The 22,956-nt window shown below is 48.4% G+C and overlaps 1 protein-coding gene and 1 pseudogene across 2 annotated transcripts; both read right to left on the bottom strand.

Annotated features, from left to right (window-relative positions):
* Positions 1-232: 232 nt before the first annotated feature.
* Positions 233-21,710, bottom strand: LOC136544468 (probable polyamine transporter At3g13620; annotated as a pseudogene).
* On the bottom strand, positions 11,760-20,575 carry LOC136544451 (adhesin AWP1-like). Of its 2 annotated transcripts, XM_066536616.1 has the most exons (9): positions 14,039-20,575; positions 13,851-13,944; positions 13,668-13,769; positions 13,494-13,563; positions 13,208-13,420; positions 12,736-13,123; positions 12,431-12,587; positions 12,269-12,354; positions 11,760-12,193 (listed from the first exon to the last, which is right to left on the bottom strand). In XM_066536616.1, exons 1-6 carry the CDS (start codon positions 14,159-14,161, stop codon positions 12,922-12,924), a joined length of 804 nt encoding a protein of 267 aa, XP_066392713.1. In that variant the 5' UTR covers positions 14,162-20,575; the 3' UTR covers positions 11,760-12,193; positions 12,269-12,354; positions 12,431-12,587; positions 12,736-12,921. The 2 variants fall into 2 exon arrangements, with proteins under 2 accessions (XP_066392713.1, XP_066392710.1); XM_066536613.1 differs by having other exon boundaries at positions 13,668-13,944.
* Positions 21,711-22,956: the final 1,246 nt, after the last annotated feature.

Below are 22,956 nucleotides of genomic sequence, written 5' to 3'. Positions count from 1 at the left end.
ATCTCTACATTCTTAGAATTGCCATGTTAGAGTAGGATTGAAACCTAGGGTGCAAAACTTTTATACGGTAGAACAATAGGAACACATTCTAGGCACAAGGGGTGAAGTGGGCTAAGTGTATGATTTAATTATTGCAAAGAATTTTAAAATTAGCTCAATTCACCCTCTCTTAGACATCTTGTTCTTAATACACAATGTTACGCAATACTCTTACATATTCGAGAAATTTTTTTGGTTCTACACCCATCTGCAGGACTGCATCAGCAACGAAGTTATCAAAAAACGAACGGGTAATTAGCCAGTTCGACTCTTAGTCCACTCCAGTGTCATTCTACTCCTCTACTCTATTCTCCACTTTATTTATGCTTCATACATGCTGCACCAGTGCTGGGTCACTTGTCTTTTTGCAGAATGGACGACCTTTACAAATTAACGTTGTTTTCAACCGCTTACTGTATGTTAGCTTTTAAGGAACTATGTTTTTATTATATAATAGCATGCCAAATAAGTCAGCATGCCATTACCCTAATTGGAAACACTACCCTACAAATTCGTATAGTACTTTCGCACAAGAGCACCACAGCTCCACTACTGACTGTCTTTAATAGTTTGGTGTCGTTAGAGTCTATCATTCAGACATCGCCGGCGTTGCTGCCGTCCTGCTGGTACACCGCCGCCGTCCCATGGTCGCCGCCGTCGCTGAACCTGAGGCACCCTCTAGCCTTGCAGAACCGCATGAGGTAGTACACCGCCACCCCGGCCGCCGTGAACGCGGCGCTGATGGCGTACACCTTCCACCCAGCGATGGCCATGACGAAGACGAGGAACGCGGAGGGGACGAGGCAGAGCACGACGGCGCCCGGCAGGCGGGCTGGGACGCGGTACGGCCGCGTCAGGCCGGGCTGCTTGACGCGGAGCCAGACGAAGGGCATGTTCGGCTGGTGGCTGAAGCTGTTTGTAGCTAGCTGATAAGTTCAAGCGAGCAGACCTGAAGGCGGCGAACTCGAGGAGCATGCCCGGGCTGTAGAGGAAGTTAGCGGCGGCCACGATGCTGTCGAAGCTGAGGAAGGACATGCCCAGCGTGATGGCGGCGGTGGCCACGATGCTGACCCAGGGCGTGCGGAACACGGGCGCCGACCCGCGGCAGCAGGCCCAGGTCCGCCATCCCCAGCAGCTGGAACGCCGCGCTGCTCAGCGTCGCCGAGTAGAGGCCGATGGAGGACAGCACCGCGCCCACCTCGATCCAGTACTTGAGCCAGTTGCCGGCGATCATGCCTGCGTTGTTAAACGTTGCGGCAGGCAGTGAGGTGAGCTTTACTTAACACAGAGCCAATGCATGGTTGTACAAATGGCAGGAATCACCAGATTCTGTTCTATGCACGGTTTCAGCTTAGTTTCCAATCGAGACTAAACACAAATAAACATGAGCGGTGTTTGTTAGATTTTCCCTATTTTTAGCCCGGACAGAAATCTCTTTGAGAAGATCTGGCAGTTGCAGTACTACTTGTTAGACTATTGTAATTATAGTATGTATAATTATAATAGTCAGCCCTTGATTTTAGGCATGTATGAGCTTGTGCGGTTGGCTTAGAGCCACCCCGGCCTCCATATGTATACACGCACATTGCTATGGAATAGATTGATTCATTCCCACAATTACACTTTCATGGTATCACACGCGGTTCGCTCCTGCGGCCGCGCTTCCGCAAACCCTCGCCGCCGCTGATTCGTCGCTGGCTATCGTAAATCCCAAGACCGACGCTGTCCTCCGGACGCCGGTCCTTTCTCACCGTCGCTGTCCAGCGGACGCCGGCTCTTCTTTTTCTTTTTTTTTCTCCTGCCGCTGATCTCTCGCCAGGACCTCACGTTCTGACGTGACCCAATTTGCTTCCAATCTAGCGTGTGCTTCCGATCGCTGGCCTCATCGTGACTTCGTCCGCTGGTCTGGTCGCGACTCGCGAACGCCCAACCGTCGCGTCTCCCTCCCGATGGCGGATGACGACGACGCTGCAGCCGCCGCCAAGGCCGCGGAGGACCAGCGCCTCGCGGCTGAGGCCGAAGCCCGCCGTGCCGAAGACGCACGCCGCGCCGAGGAAGCCCGCCTCCGTGCTGCCGCTCTGGACGAGTATGAGCGCGCCCATGAGGCCCTCTAGGCGTAAGCCACTGCCGTCGTCAACGTGAAGGCACTCATCCCTGTCATCCTCGATCAGGCGACGAACACCTACACCAAGTGGCGCGGCATGTTCCTCACCGTCCTCGGCAAATATGCCCTGACTCGTCACGTCCTTGAGGACGAAGCTTTCCCGTCGCGCTCGGCATGGGTTCAAGCCGATTGCTGTGTCCTGACTTGGATCTACAGCACCGTCTCCAGCGACCTGCAGCAATCTCTAATGATGCGGTAGGGCCCCGCTCGCGGGGCGTGGTGCTATCTCGAGGATGAGTTCCTCGGCCAAAAGGAGTCCCGGGCACTTCTGCTCGAGACGAAATTCCGCAAGTTCTGCCAAGAGTCCCTGAGCATCACCGACTACTGCCGCCAGCTCGAGTCGATGGCGGCTTCCCTTGCCGAGTTCGGCGGTCCCATCGGCGATCGGCAGATGGTGCTTACGCTCCTTTGTGGCCTCGGTGGCAAGTTCCGCCACATGGTGTCCATCCTCAAGATGCACAGGTCGTTCCCCACGTTCGCGGAGGCACGAACGCACCTACTGTTGGAGGAGCTGGAAATCGACGCACGTCCTCCGTCCCTGCCATCCGCACTCGTTGCTGCAACACCACGGCCTGTAGCTCTCGGGGCTCCAGCACCTCCACGTCCGGGGGCGCCTCCTCCAGCCTGCCCCCCGGCGCCAAACGGCCAACGCACCGGCCATCGTCGCGGCCGCGGTGGACGCAACGGCCAGCAGCAGGGCCAATCGGCGCTCCCTGGTGGCGCCCCTCCAGCTGGACAGGGAGGTGCACCCCCGGCATGCATCCGTCCTTCGCGCACCCATGGGCTGGCACTGTACGGCTGTGGCCATATGACTAGTCCGGGCGCCCACCACTGTCGCCAGCGTTCAGCACCATTCCACAGTACAGCGGATTCGGCGCCAGCAGCTTCGGCGGCGCACCCAGCGCCTATGGCGGCTTCTACGGTGCTCCATCCCCTCCGTACGGCACGTACTACGGGGAGCTACACCCCTAGGTTTCCAGGCGCCCACACCGGCATACCAAGCGGCGCCCTGGAACCCCACTCACGGTGGTGCATGGCATCAAGACGCCCTTGCACACTCCTTCAACACCATGACGCTCAACCCGCCAAACGCTACTTCCGAGTGGTACGCCGACTCCGGTGTAGGTTCGCACATGACCTCGGATGCTGGTAAACTCTCCACCATTTCCTCGCCCACTTCATTCACTCCTTCATCTATCATTGTGGGAAACGGTGCCTTGCTTCCTGTCACAGCCACTGGATCACATACTTTTTCTTTACCGCATCGCAATTTAGTTCTCAATAATGTGCTGGTGTCTCCCAACATTATTAAGAATTTAATTTCTATTCTTTGCTTTACCACCGACAATAATTGCTCCATTGAGTTTGATCCCTTTGGCCTTTCTGTGAAGGATTTGCAAACCAGGAACGTGATCGCTAGGTGCAATAGCTCCGGTGACCTCTACCCGTTCTATGCACCCTCCACCACCACCTCTATGTTCCTCGCTGCACCCACCTGTCGGTGCGGGACCCACGGGATACCCCGCACGGAAGGGAGAACTAGTCTAACTAGGATTCTTTCCCTTTAATCTTAGTAGTAGTATTACTCTATAATCCTACTAGGAACTCTCATTGTAAATCGACTAGGACTCTGGCCTCTTAACTATATAAAGGAGGGCAGGGCTCCTTGGATCGGGAGTTGAGAACAATTGTACGACATTTGACAATCAATCCAACGCAAAGGCTAACGCCGAACTGGACGTAGGGCTATTACTCAATCAAAGATCGAGGGTCCGAACCAGGATAAATTGACTGTCTCTTGCGTTAACCGTTGAGTTCCGCATACGCTGAAGCCCGAACATACTGCCCCGGGGACCCCCATGGAAGGCTATCGGTGGTCAAACATCGACAACTGGCGCGCCAGGTAGGGGCTTTCGGCGACTTTGCATCCGAGAGCTTGATGGACCTCGACAACATGATCTTCTCAAAGGGATCAACCTTCATCTTTGGTTCATGGATCTGCGAGGCAGGCGACGATGGCAAGCTCCAAAACCATCTCCTCGAAGATTCAGATCATCATCAGGACTTTTTCATTTCGGCGATAACGATAGATCAGCTTGCCGGAAGATTCACGCAGCTCGTGATGTCTAATCCAACTCAGATTTCGCGACTTCACGCATCCGATTTAAACTCAGGCCCCGCTTCCGAGACGGAGTCTTATCCGAGTTCTTTTAGAAAACCGAGTTCTTTTCTGACAATGCTCCGAAACACGACGTCAACCTATCAAGAACACTACTCAGAGTACACTCAGAGTACTTTAAAGAAGTCGGGTCCTCTTCCGTTTAGACTCCACAACATGGCAACGTCTTATCAGACATAGCCTGAAGGATCCACCAGTCTGGTGCTTAGAATGCGACTGAAAGGAGCCTAGGAAGGTCTCGTCTTAACTATAACATCTCAAGACTGCATCGTCCACTGGCCAGGATCCGTTCCTAAAGATAGCAGCACTCAACTAGTCGACAACGCGACAACAACAGCTCTACCCTACCAAGAAGGAGACTCGATCTGTGGCCTTGAAGTCTCTACTGAAGTTATCAATAACTCTGGCAGTACGAAAACCATAGACAATGACAGAACAACTCACGCTAGAGAAGTATTCATGATTCGCCGCCCTCGATCACCATTAGTCCCCCTAGAAGCACCCGATGTCATGTCTTTAGATGAATCTGAATCCAACATATCACCATTTATCTAGGGGCACGATGGTGAGACTGAGAGTCAGAGGCAAGCTAGAGAGAGAAAGAACAAATTGAAACAAGGACGTCAATGCCGTGCTAAGCAGCGAAAGGACACTTGGATCAAATATGAGTCAGACCTAGCCGAGTACAATAGAAGAAAATCAGAGCGAGAGGTCGAAGAAGGACGAGCAGCGAATACACCCTACGATAAGATCTGATAAGCACTAGAAGAACTCAGGGTGACTTCACATCCCAATGAAAAACAAGAACAGCTCTAGGGCTTCCTCCGATCAACAGTCCTTAGGACACACAACGGAAGGGCAACATCTCATGAACAAGATCAAAATCAAAGGAAGTCCGCTTTCGAAAGACTTAGACCAAGTGGAAGTCACAACAGAGAAAGTCGAAGAAATCATAGTCAAAACGACCGAGTCGAACAACCAAGAAAGGCCAGAAGCAAAGCACCTACTCGGACAACCACGCAAAACTACTCTCACCAAGACAATAGTTGGCAAGAAGGGGGCACCGAATCAGAATACACAGAAGCCGGAACACACGATAGATTCCTCTGTTTTGCAAACAGACTTGCTTCAATACGACTGCCTCATAAGTTCAAGCCATCCAACCACTCCAAGTATGACGACAAGACCGAACCAAAGCAATGGCTCAGGATTTACTCGCAATCGATTGAATTGGCCGGAGGAGACGATGCCATCAAAACCTTGTTCTTTCCCATAGCCCTAGAAACCATGCCACTGCAATGGTTTGACAAATTGAATCTAGGATCAATCAGAAATTGGGAGGACTTGCAAAGAGCTTTCTGTGAAAATTTTGCAGGTATCATTACACACCCAATCACCCACGCAGAGTTAAAAGGACTCAAGCAGAAAGGAGGTGAAAGTCTTAGAAATTACTATCGACAATCTGGCAAACTACGAGCTTGAGTACATGACATCACACAACGAGAAGTAATCGAAGCTTTCTCTCACAGAATCATGGCTAGGTGGCAATTTTAAGATTTCTACAAAGAAAACCCAAGAAACAATGAAGAGTTCAGACGAACAGTGGAAAAGATGATTACCGCAGAGGAAAAGACACGAGAAAGATTCCTGGATAGAAACAACAGAGACAACCCGGACAGACAAAATCATCGAAACAACAGATAACAGGAAAGAAAACGTGGACCAGACAACACTGTAGCAATGGCTGACAAATCAAAGAAATTTACCAAGCCCATAAGATATGATGACATTGAGAACATAAGTTGCCCCTTGCACCACAATGGAAAGCACACCATCGAAAATCGCTACACCTTCAATGAAAGATATACTAGAAAAGATAGTAAGGGGAACAATAAAAAAGACAATCAGAAAAAAGGAGACAACCATGAAGACAAGGGATTCCAAAAATCCAGAGGGACAATGGCAGTAATCTTTACCGGGGTTCCAGATTCCAGAAGCAAAGATCAAGAAAAGCTAGCGTTACGAACCATCATGGCAGCAGAACCTGCTACACCAAGATATCTCAATTGGTTAGAGTATCTAATCCAATTTTCAAGAGAAGACCAATGGACCAGCGTAGGAAACATAGACCATTACCCACTAGTTCTAGATCCAACCATTGCTGGTATGACTATTACGAAAGTACTAATCGACAGAGGAGCCAGACTCAACATCATTTTTTTAGAAACTCTAAGAAAGATGGGACTACAACTCGTCGGGATGATCACACCAACAAGCACACCTTTTTATGGCATAGTTCTTGGCAAGGCAGCCATGTCACTTGGGCAAATCACTCTACTAGTTACTTTTAGGACTCCCTCGAACTACCATACAGAGTTCATCAAGTTTAAAGTTGCAGACTTTGATTCATCATACCACGCAATCCTCAGGCGCCCAGCACTAGCAAAATTCATGGTAATACCGCATTATCCGTACCTATTGCTTAAGATGCCAGGACCTAACGGTGTCCTTTCTCTTCGAAGTGATTTGAAGCACGCCTTCGACTGCGACGTTCAGGCAATCCAAATTACAGCCAAAGCACAAGCCGACAATGGTAGAAAAGAAATAGCCACTATTGCCGCAGAAATAAGCCAAGAAGAATTAGAGATAGCGGCTAAAAAGCCCAGCATCCTCGCACCACCAAAAGAAGCCGACGACAAGAAAATCGACCTGGGCATTGGCGATCCCTCCAAAACAGCAACCATCAGCGCCCACCGCTCGGCAAAATAGGAACTCACGCTCACCAACTTTCTTCGGGACAACAAAGATATCTTCGCTTGGAAGCCAGCTGACATGTCAGGTGTCCCAAGATAGTTGGCTGAGCACAGAATTGATATCAATGAAGGCTCTAAGCCCATAAAGCAACGGCTATGACGATTCTCACCCAATAAGAAAGCAGCAATTAAAAAAGAAATCATGAAGCTATTGGTAGCCGGGTTTATCAGAGAGATCCTTCATCCAGATTGGCAAGCAAACCCAGTTCTAGTACATAAAAAGAATACAGACGAGTGGCGCATGTGCGTCGACTACACAGATCTCAACAAACACTGCCCGAAAGATCCATTTGGGCTACCGTGCATTGATCAGATAGTTGACTCAACGGCAGGATCCGCCCTATTATCCTTTCTCGATTGCTATTCAGGATATCACCAGATTGCATTAAAAGAACAAGACCAGAGCAAGACATCTTTCATCACTCTGTTTGGTGCCTACTACTACAAGACCATGTCGTTTGGACTCAAGAATGCTGGAGCCACCTACTGAAGAGCTATTCAAACATGCCTTAGTGATCAGATCAGCGAAAACGTAGAAGCATACGTGGATGACGTAGTGGTAAAGACAAAGAACCCAGATGCAATAATTAAAGACCTAAAGCAAACCTTCGAAAACCTCAAAAGATGGAGGTGGAAATTGAATCCAAACAAATGTGTATTCGGAGTTTCTTCAGGACAACTACTCGGATTCCTGGTCAGTCATCGTGGAATCGAAGCAAGCACCAAGCAGATTCGAACCATAACAGAGATGGGCCCTCCTCGAAGTGTCAAAGATGTGCATAAACTAATAGGCTACATGGTAGCCCTCAATCGTTTCATATCAAGACTAGGCGAAAAAGGGTTACCTTTCTTTAAATTGCTGAAGAAGACAGACAAGTTTGAATGGACAGAAGAAGCCAATGAAGCTTTCAGGAATCTCAAGGCATACCTCACATCCTCACCCGTTCTCACACCTCCAAAGAAATACGAAGACATGATGTTGTACATTGCGGCAACTTCTACTGTGATCAGCATAGCGATTGTTGTGGAAAGAGAAGAAGAAGGGCGTATATATAAAGTACAATGCCCTGTATACTACATCAGCGAAGTACTGTCAGAATCAAAAATCCGGTACCCGCATGTGCAAAAACTACTCTACGCCCTCCTGATCACTTCACGCAAGCTTCGCCACTATTTTGAAAGCCACAGGATTACCGTGGTGACAGATTTCCCACTCGGAGACATCCTACACAATAGAGATGCAACGGTGCGCATATCTAAGTGGGCAGTGGAACTTGGCGCTCTCAATATCGATTTCACCCCATAGAAGGCAATTAAATCTCAAGCCCTGGCTGATTTTGTTACCGAATGGACAGAAATTCAACAACCTGTGTCAAGTACCATCCTTGATCATTGGAAGATGTACTTTGATGGATCACTTAAGTTAGGCGGAGCCGGTGCGGGCGTCCTCCTAATTTCTCCAGATGGAAAGCAACTCAAGTACGTCCTTCAAATATTATGGCAAGCTACAAACAATGAGGCAGAATACGAAGCCCTCATCCACGGGCTACGAGTGGCAATTACCCTCGGAATCAAATGTTTACTCGTTTACGGAGACTCAGTAGTAGTAATCAATCAAGTCAACAAAGATTAGGACTGTACTAAAGAAAACATGGGCGCTTACTGTGCTAAAATACGAAAGCTCGAAAAACATTTTCAAGGATTAGAAATTCTACACGTCCTGCGCGATTCTAATATTGCGGCAGACATCCTCACCAAGCTTGGATCAGACAGGGCGAAGGTCCCACCCGGTGTATTCATAGAGGAGTTATCAGCTCCTTCTATCAAACAACCCGATGAGATAACCCCTAAAATATCAACCGAAGACACCTAGATCTTGGTAATCACCACTTCATGGACCTAGGTTTTTATTGATTACATCAAAGAAAATAAGATGCCAGCGGAAAAAGAAGAAGCTACCTGAGTTGTTCGCAGAAAGCAAGAACTACGTCCTAGTAGGAGACAAGCTCCACAGAAGAGCCACATCATCAGGAGTACTTCTAAAATGCGTCTCATTTGAAGAGGGCAAAGAGATCCTAGACGAAATACACTCAGGTTGCTGTGGAAATCACGCCACTTCAAGAATACTAGTTGGAAAAGCATTCCGCACCGGTTACTACTGGCCAACTGCTTTAAAGGACGCAGAAGAACTCGTTAGAAGATGCAAAGGTTGTCAAATGTTCGCAAGACAGGCTAACGTGCCAGCTCACAACCTCATCTGCATCCCACCTGCTTGGCCTTTCTCCTGCTGGGGGCTGGATCAAGTAGGACCCCTCAAGAAAGCAAAAGGCGGCTTCGAGTACATCTTCATAGCAATTGACAAGTTCACCAAGTGGATTGATTTCAAACCACTCACAAAATACAGCGCAGCCAAAGCAGTCGAGTTCATCCAAGACATTATGCACCGCTTTGGCATGCCCAATCGAATCATCATGGATTTGGGTTCTCCCTTCACAGCCACAGAATTCCAAAGTTAGGCACAAGACTGCGGCTTCAGAATAGATTACGCATCAGTCGCACATCCAGAGGCCAACGGACGGATCGAAAGGGCAAACGGACTCATACTAGCTGGATTAAAACCAAGATTGTATGAAGAACTAATAGACTATGGATCAAAATGGATTGAAGAATTACCTAAAGTTGTATGGGGGCTATGGACTCAAATAAGCAGAGCCACCAGATACTCACCTTTCTTCCTGGTGTACGGATCAGAAGCAGTACTACCCGCATACTTGATCTGGACGTCACCGAGGATAGAACAATACGATGAAGGAGAAGCAGAACACACCCGAAGATTAGAACTCGACAGTATAGAAGAAGTCAGAGTAAACGCTACCCTCCAATCAGCAAGATACCTCCAAGGACGAAGACGCCACTACAACAAGATCACCCAGTCTCGATCATTACAAGTCGGAGACCTAGTACTAAGAAGAATACAAAAAACCGACAAACGCCATAAACTACTCAGTCCATGGGAAGGTCCTTTTATCGTCACAAAAGTCACCGGACCAGGCACATACAAGCTAATAACTGAAGACAGAAAAGAAGTCAACAATACATGGAACATCAGTCAGCTACGAAGATTCTACGCATGAAAACAACTCAAGGGAAATTATGTATACAAGACACAAGAGATCAACAATCATGATCAACAAAGATAGCGCTCATCAACAACATATGTATTACTATGGCTTATCAATGATTCACGATCAATAAAGATGGTTTTTCCACAAAACATATGCCTTGTTATGACTTTCTCTGAAGTTGTCTTCACTAAGCAAAATGGCTGAAACATGCCTGAGCATAACAGCCGAGAGCAAAAGAGCTGAAAAGATGCTTGAGCCCATCGATGAGGGTAGCTAATAAGCTAACACCCGAAACAAAAAAGCAAAATGGCTGAAAAGATGTCTGAGCATACCGACTGAGAGCAAAATAGCTAAAAACATGCTTGAGCCCGCCGATGAGGGTAGCTAATAAGCTAACACCCGAATAAAAAGCAAAATGGCTGAAAAGATGCTTAAGCATACCGGCCGAGAGCAAAAGAGCTGAAAACATGCTTGATCCCGCCGATGAGGGTAGCTAATAAGCTAACACCCGAACAAAAAGCAAAATAACTAAAAAGACGTCTGAGCATACCGACTGAGAGAAAAAGAGCTAAAAACATGCTTAAGCCCGCCAATGAGGGTAGCTAATAAGCTAACACCCGAACAAAAAGCAAAATAACTGAAAAGACGCCTGAGCATACCGGCCGAGAGCAAAATAGCTGAAAACATGCTTGAGCCCGCTGATGAGGGTAGCTAATAAGCTAACACCCGAACAAAAAAACAAAATGGCTGAAAAGACGCCTAATCATACCGGCCGAGAGCAAAATAGCTGAAAACATGCTTGACCCTGCCGATGAGGGTAGCTAAAAAGTTAACACCCGAACCAAAAAGAAAAACGACTAAAAATAAGCCTAAACATAAATTAGAGCAATTTCAAGACAAGGCCCTCCAGCTCCTTGTTCCAAATAGCAAGAGGCTCGAAGGCTACACTCAGAAGATCCCAAAAAATGCTACACGGTTTCGCTCAAGAAAGCACTCGGACAACGCTTGATTCCTGCTCAACAAGACTTGGAGAAAACAAGATGAGGCTTCCAGAGCTCTACCATGAAGTGCTCGGGGGCTTGCCGATCCTAGGATATTTCTGCAACCAGAGATAGGACCAGATGCTAACCACACTACGAGCTAAGCCAAGGAGAAGAAGCTAGAGATATCCTAAGTCTTTTCAGTACTAACAAGAACACAAAATTTATCGAGACAACGGTCTACACCGGGTTGTTTACAAGTCACTCGACAGATCAAGGAAGCCTGCCAAAACATCAACCTACATATACCAAGTTGTTTACAAGGCGCAAACTAAAGCCAGAGAAGAACACGACATATCAATAGGGATGGTCAAGACAATGATCTACCCAACTCGGGTTGTTTACGAGACAAAGAAATACGAACAAAGAAGATATCAACAAAGAACAAAAAATCTCATTTCAGTTTTCAAGTATAGTGTTTTGTTACATAAGCTAGAATACAAGAGTCGATTACATTAGGCATCAGGAGAAGAAACATCAATGTTAAGATTATCTACAATCTTCCTGGCTAAGTCATCGACTTTAGGCTCCAACCTCTCAACAGCATCCAAGTACTCTTGGCTCTCGGCTTCATTGGCAACCTTGGACAAAGGAAAGTTCAGAGAAAGAACCTGGACCTAGGCAAGGACGTTCCTGGTACACAAATGGGCACACCTCTTCACGAACTCCTAGAAACGAGTCGGCACTTGGGGAATAAATTGAGCCCAAGATTGACCGTCATCTGCTAGAGTCCAGAGAAGGTCGGCTATTGACCGAAAAGACTTCCACAAAGCATTCCAGTTATCAGTAGTCGTTGCCAACCTACCAGTCAAGTCTTGAATAGTCTTTTGGGCCTGCATAAGATCCCTGTCAGCTCCACGCCTAATCAACTTAGCAAGCACGAGTTCTTCTTCAGCTCGAGTAATTACCTCCTCAGCTTTGTTGTGGTTAGTACGGACGAGTGTCTTCATCTCTTCGATACCCTTCGAGAGCTTCTGCTTTTCAACTTAGAGAGCTAGGAGAAGCAACAAAAACAAGTCAGCAAAAAAGGAAGTCAGAATACAAAAGGAAACAAACAGAACCCGCAATACCTTTGCACTCGTTCTTCATGGACTCCACTATAGCATCCTTCTGCTTCTCCGCCTCAACCACCTGGGCACGAAGAGCCTTCTCCTCCTTTTGGTGCGTTTGGCGCTCAGTCTCCAACTCGGCTTGGACGATGTCAAGATCGGCCTTCAGGGCGCTCACCTTAGAAGACAACTTTTTCTTATTTTCAGACGAGAAAAAAAAAGCCAGTATGATCATGAAAGGACTGAGCAAAAAGAGACAAAGAAAAACAAGACATAATGACAGAAGAAAAATGAACATCTAAAGAAGGAACGGTAGAAAAACTTACCTGGAGCTTTTCCCCAAAAAAAGTCGCAAGGGTCGATAAGCTTCCCCAGGCGGCAGTTAGCTCCGACAGCCGATGAGTGGCATCAAACTGCTGCACCACGTCATCAGCAAAAGGCGGACCACCGGAGGCGAGAGAAGGAGAAGGAGAAGCCATCCAAGGCGAAGAAGGCACAACCAGAGCAATCTCCTAGGAAGCCAAGGCCAATCTCTCAGATGGACCCGCTGCCATGGCCACGGTCACTTCGGGAGCTGGCAAATCAGCAACTATGGACTCTATCCCCCTCATAGCCACCTCAGTGCCCGTGCGTTCTGAGTCCTGAGACTCAGTACGCAAGGGCGCACTAGAGGTTTGACAAGAAGTCGACTGGAGGCTCGGGGAAGATGAAGGCCTGAAAGATGACAAGGAAACCCGTCAAAAAAGAATAAGAAAAAAGAAGAACAGAAGCAGAGAAATAAAACCAGAATTCACTCACTCAGCTATCTTCTTCCTCATTAAACCAAAAGAAGACATCGCTGGGGGAACCACGGCAGCAAAAACATCCCCGCCACTCAGCGGTAGGAGCGGCATAGCCGGTACTGGAGCCCTGGAAGAACTCAGTACCGGAGCTATGGAAGAACTCGGTGTCGGAGCTACGGAAGAACCCGGTGCAAGAGCCTCAGAAGAACTGGTACCCGATGACCGCTTACTACAAAGAGATCAAGACCAATATCAAAACAAAAAGAAGGTTTCAAATACAGGAAAATAAGAAAACAACTCACCGCCGCATGATAGGGGGTGCATCATCATCCTCTTCTTCCTCAGTCTCGACCAAGGCCACCATAGCACTAGCTGAAAAAGGACAAAAGTAATCGGTTAAAGACAAAAACAAGCAACAGAAGGACAGAGCGTATTAATGTGCTCACCTAAGAGCATGCTAGCTATAACTTGAGTACCTAGAGAAGTACTCGACTGGCGAGCTTTCTTGGCAACGGGCACACCAGAAGAAGAACCAGCCACTCGCCCCCTCTTGCCGACGCTACGAGCAGCTCGAGGAACTGAACGAGGAACGTACTCTACATATACATCAGGGTTCACGGAAGAAACACCAGGAAGCATTACGGCAGTTTGCGATTTACTGGTTAAAGAAGCCCCAGCAAGACTACCACTAGCCCCCAAAACGGCAAGGAGGTCGTGAAGGGGAATCGGGTCAACGAAGTTACACCCCAATTCCTACGAAAAGAATAAGACAAGGAAGATTAAGTGAAAATAGATATAGCCAAAAAGAAATACAAAAAGTACCCGCACAAAAAGAAAAACAACTTACAGCTAGAGGCGGGTTCTTTGCACAGTACTCGGAGACGGTAAGCGAGACAACGCTTGCTCCTTTCAGCATCTTCTGAAGGCGCTTGAGTACCTCCTCATCGGTCAACTCAAGGGCAGAGACCATGCGTGAAGGATCCTCAACCCCAGAGTACTCGAAGCCAAAGTTCTCTCGCTCCTTCAGAGGCTGAACACGATGGCGAAGAAAACTCGAGACAATTCCAAAACCGGTCAAGCCCTGCTGCTTCAGAGTGCTTATCCGCTCAAGGAATGGCTAGATTTCCTGGAGCTCATCCGACATCAGGGAGTTCTTTTCCAACCGGTCGTTAACCAAGGGACCAGATCCAGAATGAATGGCGAGAGAAGGAATCAAATTGGTGGCATAGAACCAGTCAGCACGCCAATCCCTCACAAAATCAACCAGGTTATAGTCAAAGAACTTGCTTTTAAGACCCTGGCAAAATTGAATCCCACAGCCGCCAAGAACATTGGTGTCTTCACGGTGGGGTTGAGGCTTTAGACGAAAGAAGTGACGGAAGAGAGAAAGAGGAGGAATTCTAAGAAAAGCTTCACAGAGATGTACAAAAATAGAAAGATGGAGGACGGCATTGGGAGCAAGATGATTCAAGCTAACCCCAAAATAATTGAGAAATCGATGAAGGAAGGCAGAAGTAGGAAGGCAAAGTCCAGCACAGATAAAGGAGACAAAAAGAATGATCTCACCAGGACCTGGAGCAGGGACCCGATGCTCACCTGGAGCTTTCCATTCAGCAATGTCCTTGCTCTAGATCAAGCCATCGCTGACAAGCTCGCGAAGCTGGTCTTCAGTCGTTGTTGGAGCTGACCAAAACTTCTGAGCAGCCCTCATGGCCATGAACTCTTGGTTCTCGATCACGGAGAGGGATGACTCCTCGTCCACGAAGGTTGCCTAGGACTTGCTTGCAGCTTTCTTCCTACCCATGTACTAATGGAGGCAAAAAGGCACTAGGGAAAGAGAAGGCACAGACGGCGACACTCAGATGGTGGCGGCAATGGCGACGGCGGAGTTGCGAAGGCTAGGGTTTTTCAAGGCAAAGGCAGGGTACCAAAGAAAAGAAGGAGAAAGGCCTTTAAATAGATTTTACACCGGTAAAAATGCGGCCCACCAGGCCTGTTAAAACACGGTGTGAGAACGCAATGGTCCATTTACTAAAACAGCTAAAAAGACAGAAGGCACAAATCCACACAACGGTACAGTTCAACGGACAGATTTTAGACTTATCCATCTAGCATAACGGTAGAGTTACCATATGACAGCAAAAAGAACTCATCAGCCATGAAGCAACAGGATGTTACCTCACAAGGAACATAACAACCCGGTGCTAACATAAAGAACTCAGAAATCTCATAGACATCCAGGACATCAGCAGAATAAAGAATGACAACTCAGAAGACAAGATTCTCTCTATTACAAATGACTTCAAAAGATACAAGATTACACATCTTACAAGACCCAACGAACTCAGAACTACGACAAGCAAGCAGCAAAAAGGAACCCGGAAACAACTAGGCTCTGGAACGACTACGTGTTCAAAATTGCTACTCGGTAGGACAAACCGCCCTCGACTACACTGTTTTCTTCAAAGGACTGGCGCAGCGCATCCAAGGCAGAAATCAACAGCACGGCAGGACAACATGGAGCAGAGAAGGCCGGCAGGCATCTATCTACCCAAGTCCGATGTGATGCTGGATATGGTGTTGATCTGTACCGGATAGTCTTAGGGCAGGCGACGAGGACCAACCTAGAACTGCCAGATGAAGGATCGCATCCCACATCACAAGACTCCCTCCAACTACCGCCACGTACTTCTAAGTACAATGCTGCTACGGGATTAGCCTACCTCTAATCCCTATCACAAGACTCTATCCAGCTACAGCAAGACACACAACAACTACAAAATATGCTCGGAGGCTGCTCTATTTCATAAACTACCATATTCATTACTATAGAGACTTTAGAACAAGCAACAAAACGCTCAATGAATCAAAATAGCACTCCAGGAGGGTATTTATAGACCGAAGGAGTGGTGCACATGGACCAGGAGCACCAACGAAACAAGCCTAACAAAGGATACAGTGAAAAGACAGAACTCAATAATGAAAGGAAACTCAGGTGTGAAGGAACAGTACTCAACAACAAGCATATTCAGAAGAATATAACAACATAGTACAACCCATGAACAAAAGGTATTTACACTCAACCACCACCATACAACTACACCTGACAATAGCAGACTCTACATCTGACAACAGTAGACTACCAGAGAATATGCCAAGACTTTGTATCCGAGCTCTTTTTGAACAATGCTCAAGGGCTGCAACAGGGGAAGTTTTCAATTCATTGAACAACTCAAATTCAAGACCCTCCAACTTTTCATTCCAAATAGCAAGAGGCTCGGGGGCTACACTCAAACAAGAATTTTCAAACAGCATAAAGATTCAAGACCCTCTAATTTTTTGTTCCAAATAGCAAGAGGCTCGGGGGCTACACTCAGTAAGTGCACTTTTTTATTCAAAAAAGTGCACATCACTCAGAAGACTTCTTCAAGACAGACGACGAAAAGAACCCAAAAATAGCTATATCCGAGCTCTTCTCAACAAAGAACCTGGATACACGCTCAGGAGCCCTTCGACGAAGAATCAAGGCGATTTCAAGAAAAGACCCTCAAGCTCCTTGTGCCAAACAGCAAGAGGCTTGGGGGCTACATCCAAATGGGAGTACTTTTTTCTTCAAAAATGTACACACCACGCGAAGATCTCACGAAGCGCTACATGGTTTCGCTCAAGAAAGTACTCGGACAACGCTTGTTCCTGCTCGACGAGACCTGAAGGAACAAGACGAGGCTTCCAGAACTCAACCATGAAGTGCTCGGGGTTTGTCGGTATGGGACCCACGGGATACCCCGCACGGAAGGGAGAACTAGTCTAACTAGGATTCTTTCCCTGTAATCTTAGTATTAGTATTACTCTATAATCCTACTAGGAACTCTCATTGTAAACTAACTAGGACTCTGGCCTCCTGACTATATAAAGGAAGGCAGGGCTCCTTGGATCGGGAGTTGAGAACAATTGTACGACATTTGACAATCAATCCAATGCAAAGGCTAACGCCGAACTGGACGTAGGGCTATTACTCGATCAAAGATCGAGGGTCCGAATAAGGATAAATCGACTGTCTCTTGCGTTAACCGTCGAGTTCCGCATACGCTGAAGCCTGAACATACTGCCCTGGGGACCCTCATGGTAGACTATCGGTGGTCAAACATCGACACCACCTCCCTTTGGCATCGCCGTCTCAGTCATCTTAGGCGTGAAGCTTTGTCCAAACTTATTACCTCTAGTGTCATTTCCTGTAATAAAGATGATGTCAACCACATATGTCATGCGTGCCAACTTGGTCGTCATTCACATTTGCCGTTCAGTTCATCTACCTCGCGAACTTCTCATAATTTTGATTTAATACACTGTGATTTATGGACCTCCCCAATTGTTAGTATGTCGGGCTATAAATATTATTTGGTAATTCTTGATGATTGCTCCCACTACATTTGGACGTTTCCGCTCCGCCTAAAATCTGAGACTTTTTCCACCCTTGCCAATTTTTTCACTTTTATTCGCACCCAATTCGGCACCACCATCAAGAGCGTCTAGTGCGACAATGGCCGTAAATTTGATAATTCCCAGGCCCACACGTTCTTTCTCTCCCACGGTGTTGCCTTACGCATGTCGTGCCCCTACACTTCTCAGCAAAATGGGAAAGCAGAACGTTCTCTTTGCACCATAAATGACATTCTACGTTCTCTTTTGTTTCAGGCAAGTCTCCCTCCGGCTTATTGGGTTGAAGCCCTTCACACTGTGACATATCTTGTGAATCGGCTCCCCACTAAAACCCTTGCCTTCTCCACACCATATAGTGCCCTCTTTTCCTCCCAACCCTCCTATGATCATCTTAAAGTTTTTGGGTGTGTCTGTTATCCTAACATGTCCTCCACAGCACCTCACAAACTTGCCCCTCGCTCCTCCTTATGCGTTTTTCTTGGCTATTCCTCGGAACACAAAGGCTATCGGTGTCTCGAGCTCGAGTCGAACCGCATTCTTATTTCTAGACATGTCATTTTTTACGAGTCCTTTCCTTTCGCCGACATGTCTACCACTCCCATGGCATCCTCCGCCTTGGATTTTCTCCTTGATGAACATGATCTAACCGCTCCTCTTCCTGGAGCAAGACTTGTGCATGCAGGTACACCTCACGTCGTGCATGGGTGTGTAGAGGCACCCACGCCTCCTCCTACGTAGATGAGCGCTGGATTGGGGACGCCCAGTCCCTCGCCCGAGACCTCCGCCATGTCGACCGACGCTGCTGCCCCTGTGCACCCTACACAGGCTGCTACTAGCAGCGCCCCCACCGCCTCGCCGACCGCGTCACCGGGTGCTACTGTCCCTGTGCCTCCTGCATAGGCTGTTGCCAGTAGCACCGCGGCCACCGGTCGCACGGCCGACACTCGCTCGGTCTCCATCACCCCTGTCGCCAATGCGCATCCCATGCGCACTCGCGGCAAAGACGGCATTGCACAGCCCGTGGATCGCCTCAACCTCCACGCTATGCCTATGTCGCCACTGCCTCGCTCCGTTCGTGATGCATTGTCAGACCCCAATTGGCGCTCCGCTATGCAAGCTGAGTATGATGCTCTGATCGCCAATGACACCTGGAGTTTAGTACCACAGCCTCCTGGGGTCAATGTGGTAACTGGCAAGTGGATTTTTCGACACAAACTACTCGCAGATGGGTCTCTTGATCGCTACAAGGCTCGCTGGGTCCTTCGAGGGTTTACCCAGCGCCCTGGTGTGGATTATGATGAGACTTTCAGTCCGGTTGTCAAGCCTGCGACAGCTCGCGTTGTTTTCTCTTTGGCTCTCTCAGGACTGGCCCATTCATCAGCTAGATGTGAAGAATGCATTCTTACATGGCACCCTCACCGAGACAGTGTACTGCGTACAGCCCTCTGGTTTTGTGGATTCCTCTCGTCCAGATCTTGTCTGTCGGCTCAACAAATCTCTATATGGCTTGAAGCAGGCTCCTTGTGCTTGGCATCACAGGTTCGCCTCCCATCTTTTTTCCCTTGGATTTGTTGAAACCAAGTCAGATAGTTCATTGTTCATCTATCGTCGAGGGTCAGACACTGCCTATTTGCTGCTGTATGTGGATGATATTGTTCTCACTGCCTCCTCTGCCAAGTTTCTCAAGCATGTGGTTGGGGCTCTCCAGCGTGAGTTTGCTATGACGGACATGGGCCATCTTCACCATTTTTGGGTATTTCTGTGACACGCTCTGCCAATGGTCTGTTTCTCTCTCAACGGCAGTACACTCAGGATATTTTGGAGCGCGTCGGGATGAGCGCATGCAAGCCGTGTAGCACACCTGTTGATCTCCACTCCAAATTATCTGCAGATGGACCTCCCGTTGATGACGCTACTCAATACCGCAGCCTGGCAGGTGCTATACAGTATTTGACTTTCACCCGTCCTGACATTGCATTTGTTGTTCAGCAGATTTGTCTCTATATGCATGATCCTCGAGAGCCCCACCTCATGGCTCTCAAGCGCATCTTGCGCTACCTGCAGGGCACTGTGTCCCTTGGACTGACTATGCGCAGGTCTTCCCCTACGAAGCTCGTTGTCTACACGGATGCCGACTGGGCTGGATGTTCCGACACTCGCCGGTCGACCTCTAGCTACGCAGTGTTCCTCGAAGACAATCTGGTGTCGTGGTCCTCCAAGCGCCAGCCAGCGCCGAGGCTGAATACCGTGCTGTGGCAAATGGTGTTGCTGAAGCTACTTGGTTACGTCAGTTACTCATTGAGCTTCAGCACCCGCCTCGCCGTGCCACCCTGGTCTACTGTGACAACGTCTGTATATCTCTCCAGCAATCCAATGCAGCATCAGCGGACGAAGCATGTTGAGATCGATCTCTATTTTGTTCGAGAGAAGGTCGCCCTCGGTCACGTTCGGGTTCTTCATGTTCCTACGACATCACAGTACGCCGACATCTTCACCAAGGACCTACCCACCTCGTTGTTCCAGGAGTTTCGATCCAGCCTGACCGTTAGCGATGCTACCGATTAGGCTGCGGGGGAGTGTTAGACTATTGTAATTATAGTATGTATAATTATAATAGTCAGCCCTTGATTTTAGGCATGTACGCCTGTGCGGTTGGCTTAGATCCACCCCGGCCTCCATATGTATACACGCACATTGCTATGGAATAGATTGATTCATTCCCACAATTGCACTTTCACTACTATATCTGAGAATATCTCAACAGAAAACTGTTTGTTAGCTTGCCTTGTTGTAGCTCTCGTAGTTGTACTAGTTTATTGGCCAATTGACCAGACAATCCAGCTATTCCTCATACTTGGTGGACGATGCTAGCATTCGTATTTGACTAAAAAAAAGTAGCCTCCTGTGCCCGCCAACGCCGACGCCGACGCCGACTATTCATGTGTCACATGGCAACTTGACTAAAAACACACATCAAGCTTAAAAGAAATCATGTGAGAGTGGTTTTGAATTGAATAGAAAAATGAAGGATATATTTGTTTTAGTATCTCTCCGCCTGCGACTGCGAGCGCCGAGGAGGCCCGGCACTCTGCGACGCGATCAGGATCGATTGGAATTAAGGGTTGGACAGGATCCACGCACGCACCTGCGGCGTCGGCGAAGAACCCGTTCCCCCAGCTGTCGGGCGCGACGTCGAGGGCGCCGGTGGCCGCCAAGAGCAGCAGCAGGTACCCGAGCGAGGTCATGGAGACGGCGGACACGAGCGCCTTGGGGAGCGTCTTCCCGGGCCGGCCCACTTCGCCGGCCATGGTGCTGACGCTGTCCCAGTAGTTGAGGTTCCAGAAGAGCGTGTTGAAGAAGAGCTTCCAGTCCCTCTCGCCCGCGACGACGCGCCACCGCCGCGGGCGGATCTTGGGCAGCGCGGCGCCCGACATGACCAGGAACGGCGACAGCGACGCGACGCCGAGCCCCACGGCGGACCAGCCCACGACGGTGAGCCCCGTGTAGTTGACGAACGTGAGCACGACGTTGAAGGCGACGATGGCGGCGACGCGGGCCCGGCCCTCGACCACGGCGGGCGTGACGCGCGCCAGGTAGTCGGCGCACAGCGCCGGGAACGCGGCGCTGTTGATGGCGGCGGAGACGTACTTCCAGGTGCCCATGAGGGAGCCCGGCAGCGGGCCGAAGGCGCGGTCGGCCCAGAGCACGTACCCCGCCGTTGCCCGGCATGGCGGTGGAGAGCTCGGCGGTCACCAGCGCCTCCGGGATGGCCCAGATGAAGGGGAAGATGAGGAAGCCCAGCAGCGCGTGCAGCGGGCCCGTCGCCTGCACCGCCGGCTCCGCGCCACCCCCGCTACCTCGAAGAAGATAGGAAGATGAGCGGCACCACGGACAGCTTGCGGCCGCCACCGCCGGACCCGGCCACAGGTACTTCATGGCCGCGGACTCCGTCCGCTAAGGCGTCAGCGGCGGCGTTCTTCTCCTTGGCGTCCCCCTCGACTCTGACTCCGAGATGGGCGTCGCGAGTCATGCCGTTGCCGATCGTGTGGCCAGGCGAGGAGGGGTGAGCAGGGGCAGTGCCGGAATTTTTTTTAATTTTAACATTTTTTTCGAAACTAATTTTAAATATAATATCATTGGATTTTTTTTAAAACTAATAATTTTGGCCGGGCTTATTGTCTGGCGCGGTCAAATGCTTGTGCCGCGTCATGTATGGTGACACAGCACAGAGTTAACGTGACGACGATCAGATTCGCTAACTGCTGATGGGAGGGACAGGACCTACCACGCCATAGATTATAGCGCGACAGTGTCACGCCATGATCCGTGCCGGGATAGCGCCGGTACCCCTGCTGCATGCGAGCCTACACGCACCTGCACAGCAATGCAAAGTCCAATCAAACCCAACTCTCTTCCCTTTCCTTCAAATCATGACAGTGCATAACTCTCTTCCCTTATGTGCCCTTCTCTTTCCTTCAAATCATGGCAGTGCAACGTCAAATCTCAGTGCACTCGTCATATTTACGCCCGGTTTAGTTTACGAAATTTTTTAGAAAATGGTATTATATCATTTTTGTTGTTATTTGATAATTAGTGTTCAATCATAGTCTAATTAGGTTTAAAAGATTCGTCTTGTGAATTTTGTCTAAACTATATAATTAATTTTATTTTTTATTTATATTTAATGTTTCATGCATACGTCCAAAGATTCAATGTAACGAAGAATCTTGAAAAATTTTGCAAAATTTTGAAAACTAAACGTTACCTCAATCGAACACATCAGCTTGCACACGGTCGTCCATACATGTGCCATAGAACATGACGCCTGATGTGATGCAAGAGCAATGAATAGCAATGAACACGATCAGCTTTCTCAGAATTCTTTAATAGCAATGAATAATGCAAATAGTTTTATTTGAATAATACTTTGGTGGCATCGGCAAAGAGTGAAATGAGTAATAATGTGCTCGTTATTAGGCCTTCAACTAACGTTAAGGTTGTGTCTACATCGATAATAATCAGCACGTTTGTTTGGCCGTGGCTTGTCGTAAATGATCGTAAATTTCTAGTCAAAATAATATTTTTCTCTCACACAAACCAGCCAGCAGTACTTCTTCACGAACCAGCAACGATATGAACCAACCAACTGAACAGGCTGAATGGGCTCGTTATTGGGCCTGTCGCGGTACATTGAAATAGTGCACTACGGCGAGGCGTGGACATTGATTTTATATCAATTATTTATTTTTATATTCTATTCTAATCAACTTCAAAACTACACACGATAGTGTAGCCAAACGGATAGACTTGTTGGTTGGACATTAA

Source organism: Miscanthus floridulus, chromosome 1 (assembly GCF_019320115.1).
Source record: "Miscanthus floridulus cultivar M001 chromosome 1, ASM1932011v1, whole genome shotgun sequence".
Taxonomy (NCBI): Eukaryota; Viridiplantae; Streptophyta; class Magnoliopsida; order Poales; family Poaceae; genus Miscanthus; species Miscanthus floridulus.
Note: the sequence above shows the minus strand (reverse complement) of the source record. Positions and strands in the feature narration are given on the sequence as shown.

What these genes read in the sequence shown, in the direction of transcription:
- LOC136544451 (XM_066536613.1), bottom strand. Translation starts at nt 14,161, where the DNA reads ATGGTCTCTGCCCTTGAGTTGACCGATGAGGAGGTACTCAAGCGCCTT. An exon ending in CAAAGAACCCGCCTCTAGCT is followed by an intron (nt 13,945 to 14,038) that starts GTAAGTTGTTTT and finishes TTCTTTTCGTAG; the next exon opens with GAATTGGGGTGTAACTTCGT. An exon ending in ATGAGGAAGAAGATAGCTGA is followed by an intron (nt 13,124 to 13,207) that starts GTGAGTGAATTC and finishes GTCATCTTTCAG; the next exon opens with GCCTTCATCTTCCCCGAGCC.